Below are 19,835 nucleotides of genomic sequence, written 5' to 3' on the forward strand. Positions count from 1 at the left end.
ATCTTTCTGATAGTTCATTATTAGTGTATAGAAATACAACATTTTTGTGTATTGATTTTGTGTCCTGCAACTTTATTGGATTCACTTATTAGTTCCAACAGTTTTTTGATAGAGTTTTTAGGGTTTTCTATATATAATATCATGAAATCTACAAATAAACTACAAATAGTACCTCTTCCTTTCCAATTTGGGTGCCTTTTATTTATCTTTCTTGCCTAAATGCTCAATTTAGGACTTCCAGTAGTATGTTGAATGAAAGTGGTGAAATTAGGCATCCTTGTCTTGTTCCTGATCTTAAAGGAAAAGCTTCCGGTTTCTCACTATTGAGTATCATGTTAGCTGTTGTCTTGTCATAGATGGCTGTTATTATGTTGAGGTGCATTCCCTCTATACCTGCCTTGCTGAGTGTTGTTGTTTTTGAATCATAAATGGATGTTGAATTTGGTTAACATGGTGTATCACACTTACTGACTTGGAGATGTTGAACTATCCTTGCATCCCTAGAGTAAATTTCACTTGACAATGGTGTATGATCCTTTCAATGTAGGTTTGCTAATATTTTGTCAATGATTTTTGCATCTGTGATCATCAGGGATATTGGCCCACAATTTTCTTTTTTTGTGGCAAACTTATCTGGTTTTGGTATCAGGGTAATGTTGGCCCCATAAAAGGAGTTTGAAAGACTTCCCTCCTTTTCTGTTTTTTGGAAGAGTTTGGGAAGGATTGATATTAGTTTTTCCTTGAATGTTCTATAGAAATCACCAGTGAAGCCATTTGGTCCTAGACTTTTATTTATTGGGATGTTATTGGTTCCTGTTTCTACTTAGTAGTAATCAGTCTTTCCGGTTTTCTGTTTCTTCATGATTAAGTCTTGATAAGGAATTCAAAGAATTTATTAATTTCTTCTAGGTTGTCCAATTTGTTGACATATGATTGTTTATAGCAGTCCCTTATGATCCTTTGTATTTCTGTGATATAGTTGTAATATCTCCTCTCTCATTTCTGATTTTATTTATTTGAGTCCTCTCTCTCTCTTTTTTTTTCTTGGTAGTCTAGCTAAAGGACTTATGGGTTCTTAAATAGCTACCATTAAATTTAATTATGTTTTATAGTGTGTTACAAAATTTATTTCAGGGAATTGTCAGACATGTCTTTTATCAGAGGAAAAAAAACTTTTAACATTCACAATTCATAGGAGTATTTAAATCTTCCAGATGAAAAAAATATACCATTGTGGCATTATTAGCCCATTGGTATTCTGGTAGACCTGAGAAGTAAGAAAGAAGGCAACGTGTTAATGGAAAGATCAATGAGCTAGAAGTCAGGAATTCTGGTTTCTAATTTTGGCTATGACATCCACTCAAAGCCTCACTGTGGACAAGTCTCAACTTCTTTGGACTTCAGTTTCTTGAGCTATAAAATGAGAGGATTGGGCAGTGTCTCAAAGGACACTTACAGCTAAATTAATTTATGACACAGGGAATTTGGCCAAGGCTGGATGAAACTTTTATTATACTAAAGAATGAATTCATGAAGCAGAAACATTCAATAAGTGAGAAAAGAGAGCTTGCCATCTTTATTTGCAACCAGAGCAGATACAATGTGTTTCCTGTCCTTTCCACAAGTAGCTATGGGAAGGGATGGGGGGAGGGGAGGACAGGAACAGGATGTCCTTCCCTGACATGTCCATAACCAGCCTAAATGTTTAATTTTTTTTTCCCCACAACCATCAGGTCTGGTCTTCCAGAAGTCCATTCCACAAAACAAAAGAATTACTAATAACTCATCATGAGGACAAGATAAGGGCTTCATTTCATTATGTGTTCAATTTTTCCAGGCGCCTTCCTTTCATTGTGTTTGCAGCGTGAACTCATCGTGACATAATTTCAGGGGCTTCGGAGGATAACACTTAACAGAGAAACCCTTGAAAGGACTTTGGTGCACCTTTGGTGGGGCTAAGCCGGTGAACCAGGGGAGAACCTGGAACCGGGACAAGTGAAAAGGGAGAAGCGCCTGGATACCTAGGACTGTTGCAGAGAAGAGAAGGGGACTTTGTTCTCTCGGGGAGCGGGGAGCGTTGATCTAAAGCTCTGTGATAATTGATCAGGTGCCTGGCAACCTCCCTTTGAACGACAGGAACCGTGTCATTTACCTCTACATCCACAGTGACAGAAATAACCGACAACCAAATATCTACTGAGTTGGACTGAGTAAGAACTGCGCGGGAAAAGGTAGGCGAAAGGAGACGGAAACAACAGCCTTGGGCAGGGGAAGCTTTCCGGGGTCAGGACTGTTGCAAGACTGCAGGAGAAGGGGACTGCGGCCGAGCAGGGCTTCAGAGGCGAGGCGCCGGCCACCCAGAATATAGAAGCTGGAAGGGGGTGGGGGGGTGCAGGAGAGAGGGGTGGTTAGAGTTCTTATTCGTGGAAACTGAGCAGGCAACAGGTCTGAACCCCCGAGAGAAAACGAAAGAGGAGCGACAGCGGTAAGCAGGCATCCAGACTCGAGGAGTGGCCGCAGCCACGGGGAGCGGAGCCCAGCTAGCGGGCGATCCCCGGTCCAGCGGCCGGACCTCCGAGCCCCGCCCCGCGCCGAGCCTGCTCCTCAGCAGAACCACCAGGAAGCCCCGAGAGATGGGCAGCTCAGCCTGGTATCTTGGCGCGACAACTTCCGTGTGTGCGTGTGTGTGTGTGTGTGTGCAACAGGGCGCGCCGCCTGAGAACTTCCGCGTGCGAGGAGGCGGGGGGACTGGCGAGGAAACCCGCGCGCTCCGGGCCGGCGGGCGCCCCCCCTGCCCCCCCTGCCCCCCCGCCGCGCGCAGGGGCTGACCCGGCGGACCCGGGGGGGCGGGGCTGCGGCCGCGCCCCAGCCGCCGGCAGCCCCACAGGCCGCCGCCGCCGCCGCCGCCGCGCTCGCCGCCGCCACGCCCCGCGACTACATTTCCCAGCAAGCCCCGGGCCTCCCGCGCGCCGCAGTTGACCCATTTCCCGGCCCGTCCCGGGCTCGGCCGGCCCCCGCGCCCAGGCGGCTGCTCCCTGCTGACTGGGGTGTGGGCGGGGAGCGGCGGAGGCTGGAGGAGGCGCTGCTGGCCGCCGCCGTTGCCTCCGCTGCTGGGCGCCTGGGCAGCTCCCGGGGTTCCTGCGGCCGCCATGGACGAGCAGGCGGGTCCCGGCGTCTTCTTCAGCAACAACCACCCGGGCGCCGGCGGTGCCAAGAGTCTCGGGCCTCTGGCGGAGGCTGCCGCGGCTGGCGACGGGGCGGCTGCGGCGGGGGCGGCGCGAGCCCAGTACAGCCTCCCCGGGATCCTGCACTTCCTGCAGCACGAGTGGGCCCGCTTCGAGGTGGAGAGAGCCCAGTGGGAGGTGGAGCGGGCGGAGCTGCAGGTAAAGACCCTCCCGGCCTGGCCCTCCTCATCCCGCCTCTTCGCTGCCTTCCGCCCCGCCCAGGACCCTTCCCCCTTCCCCCCTCCCCTCCCCCCCGCTCGTCCCCTCCCCCTTTGCCTCCGGCCCAGCCCACCCACCAGCGCGCCCCTTTACCCCCTTCACCTTTACCTTTCGCTGACCCCACTTCCTCGACCGGCGTCCCATTCCCGCCCTCGATGCGTTGTTTACCCTCCCCGCTCCTTTCCGTCTGCTCCTTCTCACTCTTAACTCCGTCTCCTTTCAACTCTCTCGCCGTCCCACATTTCAGGTCGTCCCTTTCGGTTTACTAATTGGGCTGACAGTAGTTTCTGAGAGACGTCGAGCAAATCATCCTCTGCCCCAGTGAGTCCCATCCTAGGTCTAGCGATGTTCCTTGCGAAAGGTATTGGTAGTTGGCTCCTGTCTCTGGAAAGAAGGTGATGAAGACAGCACCGAGTCGTGTCCGTGGGGCCTTGACTTGAGGCGAGGAGCTCATGTTGGGCCAAAGTATCAATAGGAATATCAGGTCCTTTTTGGATGTCTGGAAATGTTTTTCTCTCTCCTCTTCCTTACCTCCTCCCGCGTTCCTTTTAGGTATTTCAGGTTCACGGATTTCGATGGAAGGACCCAGATGATCACAGTCAGGTGATGGTTCGGGGATGGTTTCCTGTCCTCGGAATCTGAAACTTGCCAAGGGTTAATTTTATGTCCAGTGCTTAGTGAGATTGGCTTGTACCTTGAAAGGAACTAAGAGGGACTCTAAAGTTGGTTACATTTCCCTTGCATAATCTGCGAGATAAAGTATATCCAGGAAGGAGCTGTTGTGGGCTCTTAGCAGAAAGTGAGGCTGATAGTTTACTGGCCCTTCTGAATTGCTAAGTGGGTTTCAGTGGCTCGTTCTTAAAACTACCAAGGCATGCACCAATTTCACAAGGAACTTAACTGAGTAGTAGCTCTGCCTTTCTGTTTTACTGGCTAATCCTGTGTGCTTAGGAAATCTGAGTATAGTTTTGGTTGGTGAAACACTTGAAGTTAAAACGCTACCCAGTGTGTCACTTTTTTTGGTAACGTGTATTTTCTTTGGCACTTAAAAAAAAAGGAGAAATCTGTTAAATAGAATCATGTGCTGGAACAGGGTGTTTTGGCGTAGTGGAAGTGGCTGTGGAAAGAGGGAGTAGACCGACTTACAGTACCTAATCGCTGCGCTTGCTGCTAGCACTGACCTTGAGGAAATCCTTTGGCCTCTCCGAACTTGTTTCATCTTTTATTTATTCAGTACATTTATTGAGCGCCAGCTGTGTGCCTCTAGGCCCTGGTATTAACAAAACTGACAGCAACTCTGCCCTCATAGAGCTTACATTTTAGTAGGCAGGCAAAGTCAGCAAATGCAAGTGTATAATATACTGAACCTAGTGGCAACTTGGATGAGAAAAATAAATCAGGCACAGGAAATAGAGTGCGATAGGGCAGCTATTTTATTTTAGATGTGGTCGTTAAGGAAGGCCTCTGGGAGGAGTTGAATGAATCAAGGCAATGACCCATAGTTATTAAAATTTTTTCTCTTTCTTTATTTCTACAATTGTATGTTTATATTCTTTGGCAGCTTTTTTATTTCTACTGTTAGGTACTTCAGTATCTAGTCTATGATATTTGTAATTTTTCTCAAAATAAATGTGACCATAATATATAAATATTATATATGTATAAATAACAAGCAGACTTACCTGCCTTTTCTAATTTATTAGTAATTCACTTTATTAGTAATGTGTTCTGTAAATGGGCTTGTGGATTTCAGACTTCAAAAAAGTGTGAAAGGTAGGCTTTAATTTTTGACATTATTCAGGTGTGAAGAATGATTTTTGTATGTGACTGCTTAAATTTTAATTTCCAGTTTAGGGAAGGTGAGTCACACTAATTCGGTCAAAAGCAAGATAATTCTTCTTACTTGTAGAGGTTTGGGAATTTCCAGCTCCTCTCACCCCTTGTCAGATCTCCCAGTGCTCCTCATCCACTCCTCCATTTTAACTTTTCAGTTTACCTGTGGTATTAATTGTAGTCACTCTTCAGTTTTATTTTTTCTTTAAGATTTTATTTATTTATTTATTTATTCACGAGAGACACAGAAAGAGAGGCTGAGACACAGCAGCGGGGAGAGAAGCAGGCTGCATGCAAGGAGCCCTATCCCCGGACTCGATCCCCGGAATCCAGGATCAGGCCCTGGGCCAAAGGCAGACGCTCAACCGTTGAGCCACCCAGGCATCCCTACTCTTCAGTTTTAAACACACACACAGGCATGTGGGCACGCTACTTCCCGGGTTATTTATGGCAAATGTTAAAGTTCAAGTAGGTTTCCCATTGGTGCTCATCACCTTGAAGGCACTACATTTTTACAGTATATTTGGTTTGCGCTCAGGTTAACTTAAGCATCTGTGGAGGAACGTTAAACGTTAAAAATGTGTCATATTTTCTAGACAGACAAATATCATGTATTTTTGTTCTGCTTTTGTATTTTGGTGGAGAGAGTTTGCAGGAATCTCACAATTTAAAATATATTTTTAAAATCATTTCATCAACATCATTAAATATGAACATCTCCTTTCATTTTTCTTTTGCCATTGGAATTTTCCTAGAAAAAAATGATGGGAAGTAAGAGTTGAATGAATGATGATGAAATTTGGATCAGTTAGTGTGCCCCTTTTGATTTTTTAATCTCTTCTCAAGCCATTAACACCAAAGTCAACAAAAATACGTTTAAGATTGTCTAATTTCTCCCTTCAGGAACCTGTCGGTCCTGCTCTTTCAGGTTGCCAGGGCAGAGTTGTGCAAGCCAATCCAAGTTTTCATCTACCTGGCCTGCCTTTACCACTTCCTCCCTTCTTCAGGTCTTGGGAGGAAGGAACCAGCTATGTTGTGCCACAGACTTGTCATTCCCCTCCTACCCTCACCCTTTGCCCATCTTGGTTAATATAGAATTCTCTTTATTTTTGATAATCTCTCTCCCGCCTCATTACCACCATTCAGATGAAAATAGGTAATTTATGGGAAAAGAATGGTTAGGATTATTACTGAGCTTTATATTTGTGAAAGGAAGTAGAGTTGGAATACTAACCATAACATTTGAGATAATTTTCTATATGTGAGACATTGAGCTAGATGACCTCAAAAGAGCATGCAGTGAAGGAGTGATAAAACAAGCAAGATGCAGAAAAATCAATATTTATAGCTTTGGGGGCTTAAATTTTCTTAGAATAGCATTGAAGAGGAGAGCTAGCAGTGAATGGGGAGAATAGCAGGAAGAAAGAACTTTATAAGGTAATGAGAACTTAATTTGAAACTACTGACTTAACAGAGAGCCGGCATATGAATAAATAAAATTTATTGCCCTTAGATTTTGAGTGCGTGTGTAGTGGCGGGGGGGGGGGGGAGGGCGGGGGCTCTGCCATTTACTTGGAAATGCTAAAATTGTGTGAAAAGATGATATGATTGAGTAGCTTAGGGCATGTGGCACAGAGACTGTCTACCACAGTGTTTATTAATCTGTATTTTGGCATTACTGATTCATATTTTCATTAAACAGGTTTTTCAATCACCTGCTTTATGTCATCTCCTGTTCTAGGCACTTGAGACACAAGAGTGATTAAAATAGGGCCTACTTTCATGCAGCTTAAATTCTGGAGGAAGGCAGACAACATACCTATATATACAATGTATTGGATGGTAGCGAGCACCATGATAACATGGTATAAGTTGGATATGAAATGCTTGAGAGGATGGACTGGGGCTTAACTGATGAGATGCCATTTGAGCAAGACTTGAAAAGGTGAAAGAAAGTAAGGAAAGAATGTTCTAGGCCCTGAGAGAACAGTAGTGGGAAGGGAGCATACTTACAATGTTTGAGGAATAATGAGGCACATGTGGCTAAAGAGAAGAAGCATGGAAGAAATGACAGAGATACTGGGTCTTGCCCATTGTAAGGATCCTTGATTTTACCTTTGCCAGATGGGCAACTGTTGAAATGTTTTGAGCAAAAGAGCAATACCATCTTTAAAAGGAACCCTTTACAAGGATTTAGAATACACTTAGAGGGAAGACAAGAGTACATGAATTAGGGAGTCTAGTTAGGGGGCTATTTTAATCATCCAGGCTGGAGATGTACTAAGGTGGTAGTGATGGAATAGATGAATATATATTTTGATACATTTTCAAGATATAATGGATTCCAAGTACATTTTTGAAGATAGAAACCAACAAGATGGGGCAGCCATGGTGGCTCAGCGGTTTAGCACCGCCTTCAGCCCAGGGCCTGATCCTGGAGACCCAGGATCGAGTCCCACATCGGGCTCCCTGCATGGAGCCTGCTTCTCCCTCTGCCTGTGTCTCTGCCTCTGTGTGTGTGTGTGTGTGTGTGTGTGTGTGTGTGTGTGTCTCATGAATAAATAAAATCTTAAAAAAAAAAAAAGAAACCAACAAGATATGCTGAAGAATAATAGAATGTGCGGAAAAGAGGAGTCAAGTATGATTCAAAATTATTTTGACTGAGTAGCTGCAAAGGACTGTTAAGATTTACTTAGCGTTTAGATGGATACAGCACTTAAAATGACAGTTTATTTTGTGATATTATTTACAATTATGGTGAGGGAGAATGTGGCATAGACCTGGTTTCAATCTTTTCTCTAAGACTTACTATTTTACTCTATGGCAAAAGTGGCAAGCAAATTCTGACCTTTGAGAACCTTCGTTTTCTCATGTATAAGGTGAAGATAATAAACTACCTTGTGAGAATTAAATGAGATGTTTTAAAATACCTCAGAGAGGGCTGGCACAACACAAAAGTGCTGAATGGATAAATGGTATCAAAAACATGATGTTAAATTTGCATTCTTTTTTATGTCCTTGTCTCCAGAGAAAAAAGCATGATCTTTAGAGCTCTTCTAAGGCTAGAGCATGTAAGTGCCATCCTGGACCAGGCAGTCTAATATTCCAGGTCTGATGGTTGGTGCTAAAGGGTGTTTCATAGGAGTGAATTGTTGCCTTTACCGTCAGCCTCACGACATTGATTGTATACTTCAATTCTATTTCCTTTCCTTATAATTTAATATGCATCTGTTATCTTGGAATTTGTGTAGATTTTTCTGAGGGTGTTTATCTTAACATTGCATGATGTCTTGGGTAACAAATCCTGTATATTTACTAACTACTTTATAAAACTGATCTTTGGTTTTATTCAGCTCTTTAAACAACATCCTTTAAACTTGGAGCGGGTGAACTCCACTGTGGTATGGTATAATTTTGTACACAGGATATTTCTCAGCTTTAGCTCAATTTTAATCTGGGGAAACTTTTAAAATAACCCATTCCCTGGGCTCTACCTCAGACCAATTAAATCAGAATCTTAGGATTTAGGGCCCTGGGTATTAGTATTTTTTTGAGCTCCCTGGTAGTCCTCATATGCAGCAAGGATTGAGAACCACTGCTTTAGTTGTTCATTTCTGATTTTACATGTATAGTGTGATGATTTTAACACATGTATTAGTATTCCAGATATGGATGGCTTTTTATAGAATTTGGGATATAATTTCTATTATTCTTTCTGATGATAGCTAGCATATTATTTTTAGCCAGTAGAATATTATAATTTGATTCACCTCCCTCTGACTGAGAGAGATAATGATAGAATAATCTTTGAGCTAGAATGAACTTTGGAAACAATTCAGCTGCAACTTTCTTTTGTAGGTAAAGTGAGGCCCCACGGAGAGGGTGAATGACCAAGAATAAAATAGGTTTTATACAAGCTATCACTTAAGTCTCCAGATACCTTTACATTTTTTTAAGCCCTTTCAGATATATTATCTTGCTTTATCGTAGAACTTTCTAAGATAATCAGTCACACTAATGCTTATCATTTTTCTTTTTATTTGAAACAACAGATATGGATATTTTACTCTGTTCTTCTGTTGTCTAGCTTATTTTATTGGCTACATTTAATGTTTTGTATTGACTTTGGTGTTCTTTAGTTTTATTCTGATTATCAGGATATAGTTTTTGTTTGTTTGTTTGTAACATTGTTAGGCTCCTTGAAAAATCTGCAAAATCCTCAGTCATTATCTTTTTAGATTTCTGCTCCTAACTCCCTTTTCTTTTGGGTGTCTGGTTACATGTATCTTAGACATTCTTTATCTGTTTATTCTGATTTATCTTCCAGTCTATTAATTTTCTCTTCAGTTGAATCTTTTAAAGCCAGCCAATGAATTTCTAATTTTGATTGTTATTGAAGTTCAGTTTGGTTCCTTTTTGAATCTACTGGATCTTTTCTTAATAGTTTCCTGTTCCCTGAAGATATTTTCAGGTTTTATTTTATTTTATTTTATTTTATTTTATTTTATTTTATTTTATTTTATTTTATTTATTATTTTAGAGAGAGAGAGTGTGTGTGTATGGGGATGAGGGGAGGGGAAGGGGAAAGGAATTTCAAGCGGACTCTGTGCCAAGTATGGGGCCTGACATGGGGCTTATCTCAGGACCCTGAGATCATGATCTGAGCCGAAACCAAGGTCAGTTGCTTAACTGACTGAACCACCCAGGCACCCCAAGTCATCTTTTATTATTTAAACCTAGTAAGTATAGTTATTTTATAGTTGGTATCTCTGTATTTCCTATTTCTGAGGTCTTGAAGGTACCTTTCTGTGATCTTTTGTTTTTGCTGGTACTTGTTCGTGATGATTTGTTTCTTTGTATGCATGGTTATCTTTGTGTGCTGCTTGTGGTCCTTGAAAAAGTGTAAGACTAATCTGAGGTCTCAAATAAAGGTATCTTCTTCAGAAGTTCTTTGCGTTTGCTTCTGGTAGGTTTTTGGAGGCATTACCAATCCAGAATACCATTTAAAATAAATTCATTGCTTGAGTTGCTTGACCACCCTGCTGATGCAAATTTTGGTTCCAAATACAGTTGAGAACCAGGGTACTTCACCTTTGCCTTGAAGGTATAAGCTCCTTAGGGTCTTAGCTAAATGTGAGGCATGTCACCTGTTAGACTTTTCACACTGGATGGTTCTGGTCTTTGATTTTTGCCCTTGGGGTCCTGTAAGGCTGAAGGTTTGTTCCATTTGGCCATACCCAAAGGGCAAAAGTGGCATTTGTTTTCTTAACTAAGTTTTCATTTTCCCTTCAGCTTTGGCCAAATAATTTCTTACTTCTTATCAGCTTTGCCTTTTAGATGGGTGTATAAATGTCCAGAATTTTTAGCTGCTTTCAGTAGAAGCGTTAATTCAGGACACGGTTACTGGAAACTGAATTCTCTTACTTTCAAAAATGGACAGGCATAGTGCAGTAATTGTGGAGAAATATCATTGATAGTGTTTCTTTATTAAGAGAGATCCTAATTTAGCCCCAAACTTTATTTACCTTCTAAGTCTTCTTCTGAGTTTCGGTGGTAGGAGAGGAGACTATAACTTTTCTCCAAAATCTTGGTAATTTAAGCAGAATTTAAAACAAACAAACCCTTTTACTAATCGGCCTTTGAAAGTTGTTTGAAAGTCCAAATAATCTGGAATAATTTCCCTTTGTCAAAAGCTTATTCTCTTCTTGATTTTAGCCATACTTTTTGATTGGTTTATGAGTGTTTTTAATGGTGTCTAGGTTTCAGTTCTGGGCCATTAGAAATAAACTTGCCCTTGGGATCCTTAGAGTTTCTTGCTTTGGTGGTCTATTTGACAACACAATCTATTGCCAATCATAATGTGGCTGTGGAAAGTATGGGTCTTAACTCCATCATTTCCAGTATATAATTTCTTGAGGCCTCATCTTTGTCAATTGTGAATTCTAACATACTCACGGAACAAGAGTAGTTGTAATTTTAAAAAGATCAAGTATGCAAAGTATGTGACCCATAATAGGTTTGCTCTTGCTGGTTGAGATTTCTATGGAGAGAATGCTTTTAACTGTGTTATTTATTTAAATTAAATTTTAGAAACCAAGATCTAGTTTAAGGGATCCATTTGGCATATAATGGCTACTTCGACTCTCTTTGCCCTGCTCTTAGTGGTTTAAAGACAATAAACTGACAGTATTGGAAGTAAGGGACAGGCCAGAGAGGTGTAGAGTAATAGGTGATAATAACTTGTAAACATTGAGGACTGGGGATAGGAATAGAGGATACTTTGGAGTTCAAGAGAGAAATCTGAGGCAAGAGAGAAGCTGGGGAAGGAGGTAGAAGAAAAGAAGAGACCGAGCAGAGAGTTAGCGGGAGCAGACAGAAGCAGGAGGGAGAAACTGCTCACATGAACTGTTCTTAATTCCTAGAGCATGTATTTTTGTTTGTTTGTTTGTTTGTTTTTGAAATATTTAAATTCAATTTGCCAGCATATAGTAATAACACCCAGTGCTCATCCCATCAAGTGCCCTCCTTAGTGCCCATTTTATCTGTAGTCTTCATTTTAGCACTTATAATTGTAGAATTCTAGGGCACACACACACCAACACCCTCCCCCCAGCACCCTTTTTTGGCACCCCCCCCCCATATCTCTACTCTCAATTTTCTGTTCTCTTCATTAGACTAAGAATATTTTACCTCTTGAGGGACCTTAGATCTTCAGTAGTCTTCATCCTTTGTTTTATCAGTGGGGCCACAGAGAGAGATGAAGTAAGTTGTCTTGTGAGTTGGCGGAGATTTAGTTTAGAACCCAAGAGTCCTGCTACTCTGGCCCGGGCATTGTTCTCCATATCACATCATATCCTTTTATCAGTCCCTCACCCTGTGTAGCTGCTTCTGATCTGAAGTAGCCAAGTGGATTGCAATATTGAGATGATTAATTATGCTTTGAGTAGCTGTCATAATATAAATTCTTCTCATATTTTAAACTTTTCTTCAAGCAGAACAATTTAGTGAAATTACTGTATTTTAAGGGACTCAGGAAAGTCTTCAACAATTTATGTTCCTCAAAAGTGTTTAACATTGTGTCACTCTAGTTTCTTTTAATAATTTTATTTTTGTGTAGGGAATACTAATATAAGATGTTTATTTCTTTAAGAAAGTCTGCAAATTTGGATCTTTTTCAGCTTGTCCTGCGAGTAGCCTAATTAAGTTCTCTGTGTGTATGTGTATTGTTTTTTTAAAATATAGTTAGTGTTTATTGACCATATATCAGCTTTTGTGTAGTGCTTCGGTTATTAGGTCATTCTCAGCCTACATATTCTTTTTTTTTTTTTAATTTTTATTTATTTATGATAGTCACACAGAGAGAGAGAGAGAGAGGCAGAGACACAGGCAGAGGGAGAAGCAGGCTCCATGCACCGGGAGCCCGACGTGGGATTCGATCCCGGGTCTCCAGGATCGCGCCCTGGGCCAAAGGCAGGCGCCAGACTGCTGCACCACCCAGGGATCCCTCAGCCTACATATTCTATTTGGACAAAATAATATGTCAACTCTGTATTTACTGTTATGCATTAAGGTGTTTGAAGAAATAAAGTCACTTTCTTTGACAGACTTCATTCTGTGTAACTTTCATTACAAAAGTACCTTATCTGAAAAGGATGATGGAATATTAGAAAATATTGATAAATGAGGAAAATTTATTGTTAGAGTTGGCTAAAAGCAGTATGGCACAAGGAAAAATAAGATTTTATTTTTTTGTAGATAAGATTGGGAGAAAAGTAAAGGAGTAGAAGCCCTGGAATTAAGAAGAGCTTTGGGAAATATTGGATAGGGTTGGGTGGAAGAGGTATTTTGGGTGTGGCGAATAGGTTCTTGGCATAACTGCACTACAGAGATTCAAGGAAAGGGCGGGGGGAGCGTTACATACAGGTTCCATTAGCACTCATTTACATGGGACAGAAATTGGATCCAATACCAGCATATCTAGTTGGGAGAAAAAAACAAGATGTCAGATTCCACAAGAGTGATAGCAGGTTCACCTAATGGAAAATTACAGCCCAGTCTGGGACTTGTTCTTATTTTTTTTGTTGTTTGTATTTCCTCAATGAGAAGGTTAAGGAGTCAGCAAAGGAGCCTAAATTATATACACAACCAAAACCTGCTCCCGAGGAATGTGGATTCATATAAAGCTAAAAGGGAACAAGGAGGAGCCTAGAGATCTGGGTCAGTACACTTACTGAATTTTAGATTAGTTGGGGAAGATGGACCATGGTCCCAGTACTTGAACCTGATACTTATCTTGTTTCCCTTCCTTTCTTCTTTATCCTCCAAAAATAATAATAGCTTTTTGTTATTGTTGGCCTCTTAGCCTGTGCTGGGTACAGTGCAGAGTACTTCATATGTGTAATCTATTTTATTCTTTGCAAAATTCTTTGTGGGAGGTATTACTACTCATTCCCTAATTCGTGGATGAGAGAGGATAAATAATTTGCCATAAGAAAAGTTTGAGTGATAGGCCTGGACATGGTAAATGGAAGGAAGTATTTTGACATTTTTCTTGTTCTCTCATGCTTGTCAGTCAGTGTAGAGTTGGGGTATTTTTCCCTCACTTGTCTGCCTGGTGATTTCTTATCCTCTTCCAAGCAAGATTCAGTTTCTCTTCTTTGGGGAAAACCTCTCTGACCTCCAGACATAATCATGCTCATGCTCCCCCAAAAGCTTGTATGTATAAGACTGACACTATCCTGACCAGTGGTTGGGCAGTTAATCCTGGTTGAAATGATACCAAGTCACTTAAGTTAAAAATACATAAATGTATACTCATTTGCCACTGTAAGACCAAGCCCACCTGCTCTTCGCTTTTTTTTTTTTTTTTAGAATGTTGATTAGAATTGTGTGTTGTCTTTCTTGAATAAACTACATATAATTGTTTTGTGATTGCTAATGCTAAAAACTAATGCATGGCTTGTGATCTCTAGTTTTGGTTTTCCTTGAGTATACAGTGTAGAATCATGGATTTTTATGACTTTTCCCTAGTCTTTTACAGTTGTGTCACCAACATGTGACAGCTGTATTTTTTGTAGGTCTTTGTTGTCTTGTCTTTCCAAAGCATTTAACTTAGTCTTTCTTTTCATACCTGTGTTTTATTGCTTTATGTAATATTTAATTGAATTATCTAATCAAAGCAACAAGTGCAATTGACATAAACAGGTTTGGGAGGAAACCAAGTTGACTCTTGGTGAGCTTATACAACTTGACTGAGATAACCGCAGTGGATGGGTGAACTATAAAGAAGAGCATACTCCAGCTGTGAATATTTAATGTGCCAGGGCATTGGGCAGTGTTTTACAAAGGGACTGAAGAATACTGGTTAATCCAGAGGTTTGGTTAAGAGAGGATTAGTGGTGGGAACTTCTTTGTCTTAGTTATACCACCCATCTCGTACTTTCCATATTTGTTTGCTCACTAGGTTCTGAGTCACTTAAGGGCATTTTTATCTCTCTAAGGTCTAGCAGTTACTGGCACCTTAATAAATGGTTCTTAAATCATATATGAGGCTACATTGTTACTGAATATTTATTAAATATATGTGTTTTGAATATGTATATCCTATCTCTCAGGTAAATTGTGGCCGTAACGGCAGGTCTTGTGTCTCAGATATCTTTGATATTTACAGTGTTTGTCATATTTTGTGAGTGTATGATATATGGCGGTATGTAGGGGAGCAGTGTATCTGTCCCTCTTGCTGCTAGCTAGTTCTGCCTTATGGCTACTCCTGGAAGGAGACTTTGAGAGCAAGTAGTATCTCTATTCTGTTGTGTAGAGCATTGCCTAGGCCCTGCCACGTCATTCTGACAGAGCTCATTTTAGGGATGCCACTGGCTTCATAATTGCAGCTTGATGTTAGCTGTAGCAAATGGTGCTTGGGCTTTGGTAGTTGTGAGTGTAGGCTTGTTTTCTTCTCCCTTTGTGTGTTGAAACACTGACTGCCAGGAAATGTCTTTGGCATCATGTCCTGAAAAGCCTTTATAGTCAACAGGGTCAGATAACATTTTTTTTTTTCTTTTCTGAAACTCATGCCTTCAAATTTTATATATGTTTCTTATTCCTTCTAAATAGATAACGAATTGAATATTATTTTCTGTGAGGATAAATCTGGCTTTAAATTAACTCTGTGGTTTTCATTACTTTGTTCTACTTTTCCAATTTTGTTTATAGCTGCATTACTAATATATTGTGATTTTAAACTTTTTAAAGCTCTATTACTTTAATAGAATAGAAATGCCGTAGTTTTCCATAATTTAAAATTCTGCCTTTTTAATCCCTAAGCTTGCTTCTTTTCATCAAAAATTGAAGTTTAGTTTCCGAGGTCCTTATAGCTAGCCAAGTAAGTGAGAATGAGCACAAAAAAGGCTAAAGTATGGAAATACCAAAGTTGCCAAAGCCTCATAGAAAATACATTACGGATAACAGTGGAAAACAAGCAGATATAGTTCCATGTCACATGGAGCTTATAACCAAGTGATGATTCTCAACTTTAGATAGACCTGAGTCCATTATGCCATGGTGTATTACTGTGGCAATGCCATTTTAGTTTTTCCCATGTAAAAACCAACAAAACCAATAGTGACAACAAAAGAAACCCCTTTCTCAGCTCTCTTATCTGTTAGTACTGTCATCCTATCTTGTTCTCTCTCATTTCACTGTTAATTTCTCTGTACAGACCACATTTAGTACCTTTGGTTTTTTAGTAGTCTCATTTTCTTCCTTCTCAGTTTCTTTGTTCTCTTTCTCTCTTTTGGGTTACTAGTTGATTCTTTTTGTATAGATAGCTGCCTTATAAAATTACATTTCTAGGTAGTCCTGATCTTTTTCCACAGTTACAATTCTGCATGTCTGATTTCTTGCTAATATCACCTGGATGACCTGCTATGACTTGAAACTCATGCAGCCTTTCTAAATTCCTTCTCCCAAGTTGCCTCTCCTCCCCATACTCAGCTCCTAATTTACCCTTTCTAGAAAGAAACCCAGATTTAGCTTTGAGTCAGTGTTTCACTCTTGTGTCCTCACTTTCCCAGCTATGCATCTGGTTTTGTAAACTTGATTTAATATTTTAAATCCACTTTTAATCATTTAATTCTTAATACTATTGTTAACCTAGTTCAGATCCCCATCACCTCATACCTGGATGACTGCAGTAGGGACCTTCTTAATTTTTATCTCTGGTCTCTCCCTTGGCCAAGGTAATTTTACACAATATTGCTTCTCAAGCTTCTAAAATTAATAATGTGTTCAAGATATTTTTTTCTTTTTGCCTGTAGTAGGTTTCAAATCTCTTCCATGATTAGGATGTTTATATTTCCTACCTGTTAAGGTACACTTTCTAAACCAACATAGTTTATTTAATCTTGCTTTGCACATAAGTCATGTTTACTTTTTTTTTTTGATTATTGCTCAAAAGTTTTGTCATTCTGGAATGTACTTCCACCACCTCATAATTTGTATTCTTTCAGATTTATATATTCTTTATTCAAACTTAGTTTAAGTCCTATTTCAACACAAAGAGGTTTTGGTTTTGATTGTTACTTTTTTAGTACTTGCTTTTGTCATTTGGCAATCAGGGTGTGCTATCTCTTACTGTTTACTTGCTTTTTATGAATCTGTTCAGTTAATTTAACAAACATTTATTGAGCATCTGCTACATGCAAGTGACTGTTCTAGGCATTGAGGACAGTCCCTGTCCTCTTGGAGCTTTAGCAACTTCCTCTGTACCTTACTATTTTTTAAATTCTAACTCCTATCATAGTATGTGTATGTGTATTAACATTATGTGTTAATAATGATGATATTATAATTGAGTTCAAATTCGCAAGAAGGAGCCCCTGACTAATAATACAGAAAAAAACCCTGCCTTGCTGCTGACCAAAAAACACTAATAACTATAGAGAAAAGGATAATTATTCTGGATGGTGAGGATATCTTTTGGAAGGTGGCTATTATCTTGAATTCAACGAGAATTTAAAAAAAAAAAAATTAGCCAAAGTAATACTGCCTTGAAAGATATTAATTCAATTGTATATAATTAGTCTCCCATGCAAATTAACAGAATGCAAATAAGTAGAAATTAAAAAAAATACTCATTGTCTTGGGATCAGGACTTAGTTTTGTTTTCCCCATATAATCTTCAGTTCCATATAATCACAGAATGTTAGACTCTCCCCGTGTAGTTGAGGAAACTGAGGGTAAGAAAAGTAACTTTAATAAGATCACACAGATTAGTGAGAGAACCAGGAGTAGGAATCTCCCAACTTCCACATCAAAGAACATTGAACATTGAATATTTGTACAATACAGTTCAATAATTGGTGTTTATAGTTCTGGTCCTGAGTTATCAGGAAAAATTATGTTCCTGGCTTTTTTTCTTTTTTTTTCAAAATGAAAGCAGGAATTTATTGATCATTAAAAGTCCGTATGCATCAAAGCTTAAATGGTTTATCTCAGGTATTTTTTATGTATGTCTAATAAGTTTTTTCTATTTTCCCTACTCTGTGTTCCCTTGTTTATTTGGTTGAATAAAAATGGTTACTTTGATATTTTGACCTGATTTTTTGTATACATATTTTTTATGATGTTTGAAAATCAGGTACTTATTAATAAAAGCTTTTTTTTTTTAAATAAAAGCTTTTTTTAATAAAACTTGACATCCCTAGTTAAGGAATCTATGTTGATTTTTTAAAAATGTTTTTGTAGAGGTCCCTGGGTGGCTCAGACTATCAGTTAAGTGTCTGCTTTAGGCTGAGGGGAGGATCCCAGGGTCCTGGGATTAGCTCCCCACCGGCTTCCTGCTCAGCAGGGAGTCTCCTTTGCTGTCTGTCCCTCCCACTCCATGCCTACACATGCTCTCCTCTCAAATTAAAAAAAAAAAAAAAATATATATATATATATATGTATATATCTTTAAAATGTTTTTGTAAGTTTGCTGTAACATGGATTAGAGAAGAGATTTAGAGCATGAATCACTGACTAGAAACCACCAATTTTTCTACAAAAAAGAAAGTTTTAATCCTTACTTAGAATTCAGAGTTAAACTTAGACTTTATTTTTAGAAACTGCCTAAATTTTACATTTAGCAGTGTTAAAGAAAACCAGAGCTGGACATAGTTAAGGTAGTACAAGCAGATTTTAATCAAGGGCTACTGAAATATGAGGAAAGAGACCTCAGTATAGAACTGGGCTCAATTCTGAATACAACAAGAAAAATTAGGAATTTATAGCCAAAGGGGTTGGGGCAGTGGGTGGATGTAAATTATGAAGAGGAAGCATCAGGATTAGGGGGATTATGGTTAAACTGAGAAGATTCTTGCTGAAGGCCTGCCAGGGTGACCACATGTGACCTGCGGTATGGGAGGGGTGAGGAAATTGATCAGATGTTAAAGGTGGTGAGATATTGAAGGTGACGGATTCCTGCCACACTGATTTAGTTATGATTGTTGCTAAAATTGGGGGATGTGCAGGTGGACATGGAAGTCCAAAGATCTGGCTTAGTCAAGCAAACTGGCTCAGAGGAGCCTAACTGAAGTTTGGTTGAGAAGAGAATCTTTGTCAGAAGAAATGATTTCTGGGTGCCTGGATGGCTCAGTTGGTTAAGCGTCTGCCTTCGGCTCAGATCATGATCTCTGGGTCCTGGGATTTAGCCCTGCATTAGGCTCCCTGCTCAACCAGGAGCCTGCTTCTCCCTCTCCCTCTGCCGGCCACTCCCCTGCTTATACTTTCTCTCTGTCAAATATTTATTTATTAATAAATATTAATAAACATATATAAATATAATATATATTAATTGTATAATTAATTTATAATTAAATAAATTAAGATTATTTAATAATCTTAAAATAAAGAAGAAGAAGGAATCATTTCTTTAAGATAACAGTAGGTGGTGGAGCCTGAGTGGCTCAGTCTGTTAAGTGTCTGCCTTAGGCTCAGGTCATGATCCCAGAATGCTGAGCTTCCTGCTCAGCAGGGAGTCTGCTTGGTCCCTCTTCCTCTGCCTCTCCACCTCGCTTATGCACACATGCTTTCTCTCTCTCTCTAATACATAAAATCTTATACATAAAATAAGATAATACATAATACATAAAAAAAAGAATAGGTGTATATATATAAAACACAAGATATTGAGAGAGATAAAGGGTAGAAAGAACGCCTTCCTCTCACCAATCCTTTTCACAAACCTACTATTTAGAGATAAATTCTACTAACAATTTAGTGTGAATCCCTCCAGAATTTTATGTATACACACATAAACATACACACTTGGGTTTTTTATTGAACTTGCATTTACCTTGGCAATAATTGTTCATTGCTCTCTTGTTTAATCTACTTATCTATTTTAATGTTCATTCTTTTCAATTCTCCTTCCATTTTTCTCTTTGTAAAATATTTTTTTCTGTACATGTGTTCTTTCTTTACAAAAATCAAATTGTGTCATTTTTTCTTTTTAAAAAGATTCATATGAGATATTTTCTGTATATTAACTCCATTACTTTGAACTGTTTGAGAATTTCCTTA

The 19,835-nt window shown here is 39.6% G+C and overlaps 1 protein-coding gene across 3 annotated transcripts in view; it reads left to right on the forward strand.

Moving 5' to 3' along the window:
• Nucleotides 1-1,917: 1,917 nt before the first annotated feature.
• STRN (striatin) overlaps nucleotides 1,918-19,835 on the forward strand; it is a 105,823-nt gene continuing 87,905 nt past the window's right edge. Inside the window, exon 1 of one of the 3 annotated variants that reach the window (XM_077843619.1) lies at nucleotides 1,918-2,231. Coding sequence is in view for 2 of the 3 variants with exons in the window: in XM_077843617.1 (XP_077699743.1) it covers nucleotides 3,150-3,383 (234 nt within the window). In the remaining variant the exon portion in view is untranslated. Of the gene's footprint in view, nucleotides 2,232-3,010; nucleotides 3,384-19,835 lie in introns of those variants that run through there. The other 2 variants (XM_077843617.1, XM_077843618.1) reach the window with 2 other exon arrangements.

This window comes from Canis aureus, chromosome 12 (assembly GCF_053574225.1).
Source record: "Canis aureus isolate CA01 chromosome 12, VMU_Caureus_v.1.0, whole genome shotgun sequence".
Taxonomy (NCBI): domain Eukaryota; kingdom Metazoa; phylum Chordata; class Mammalia; order Carnivora; family Canidae; genus Canis; species Canis aureus.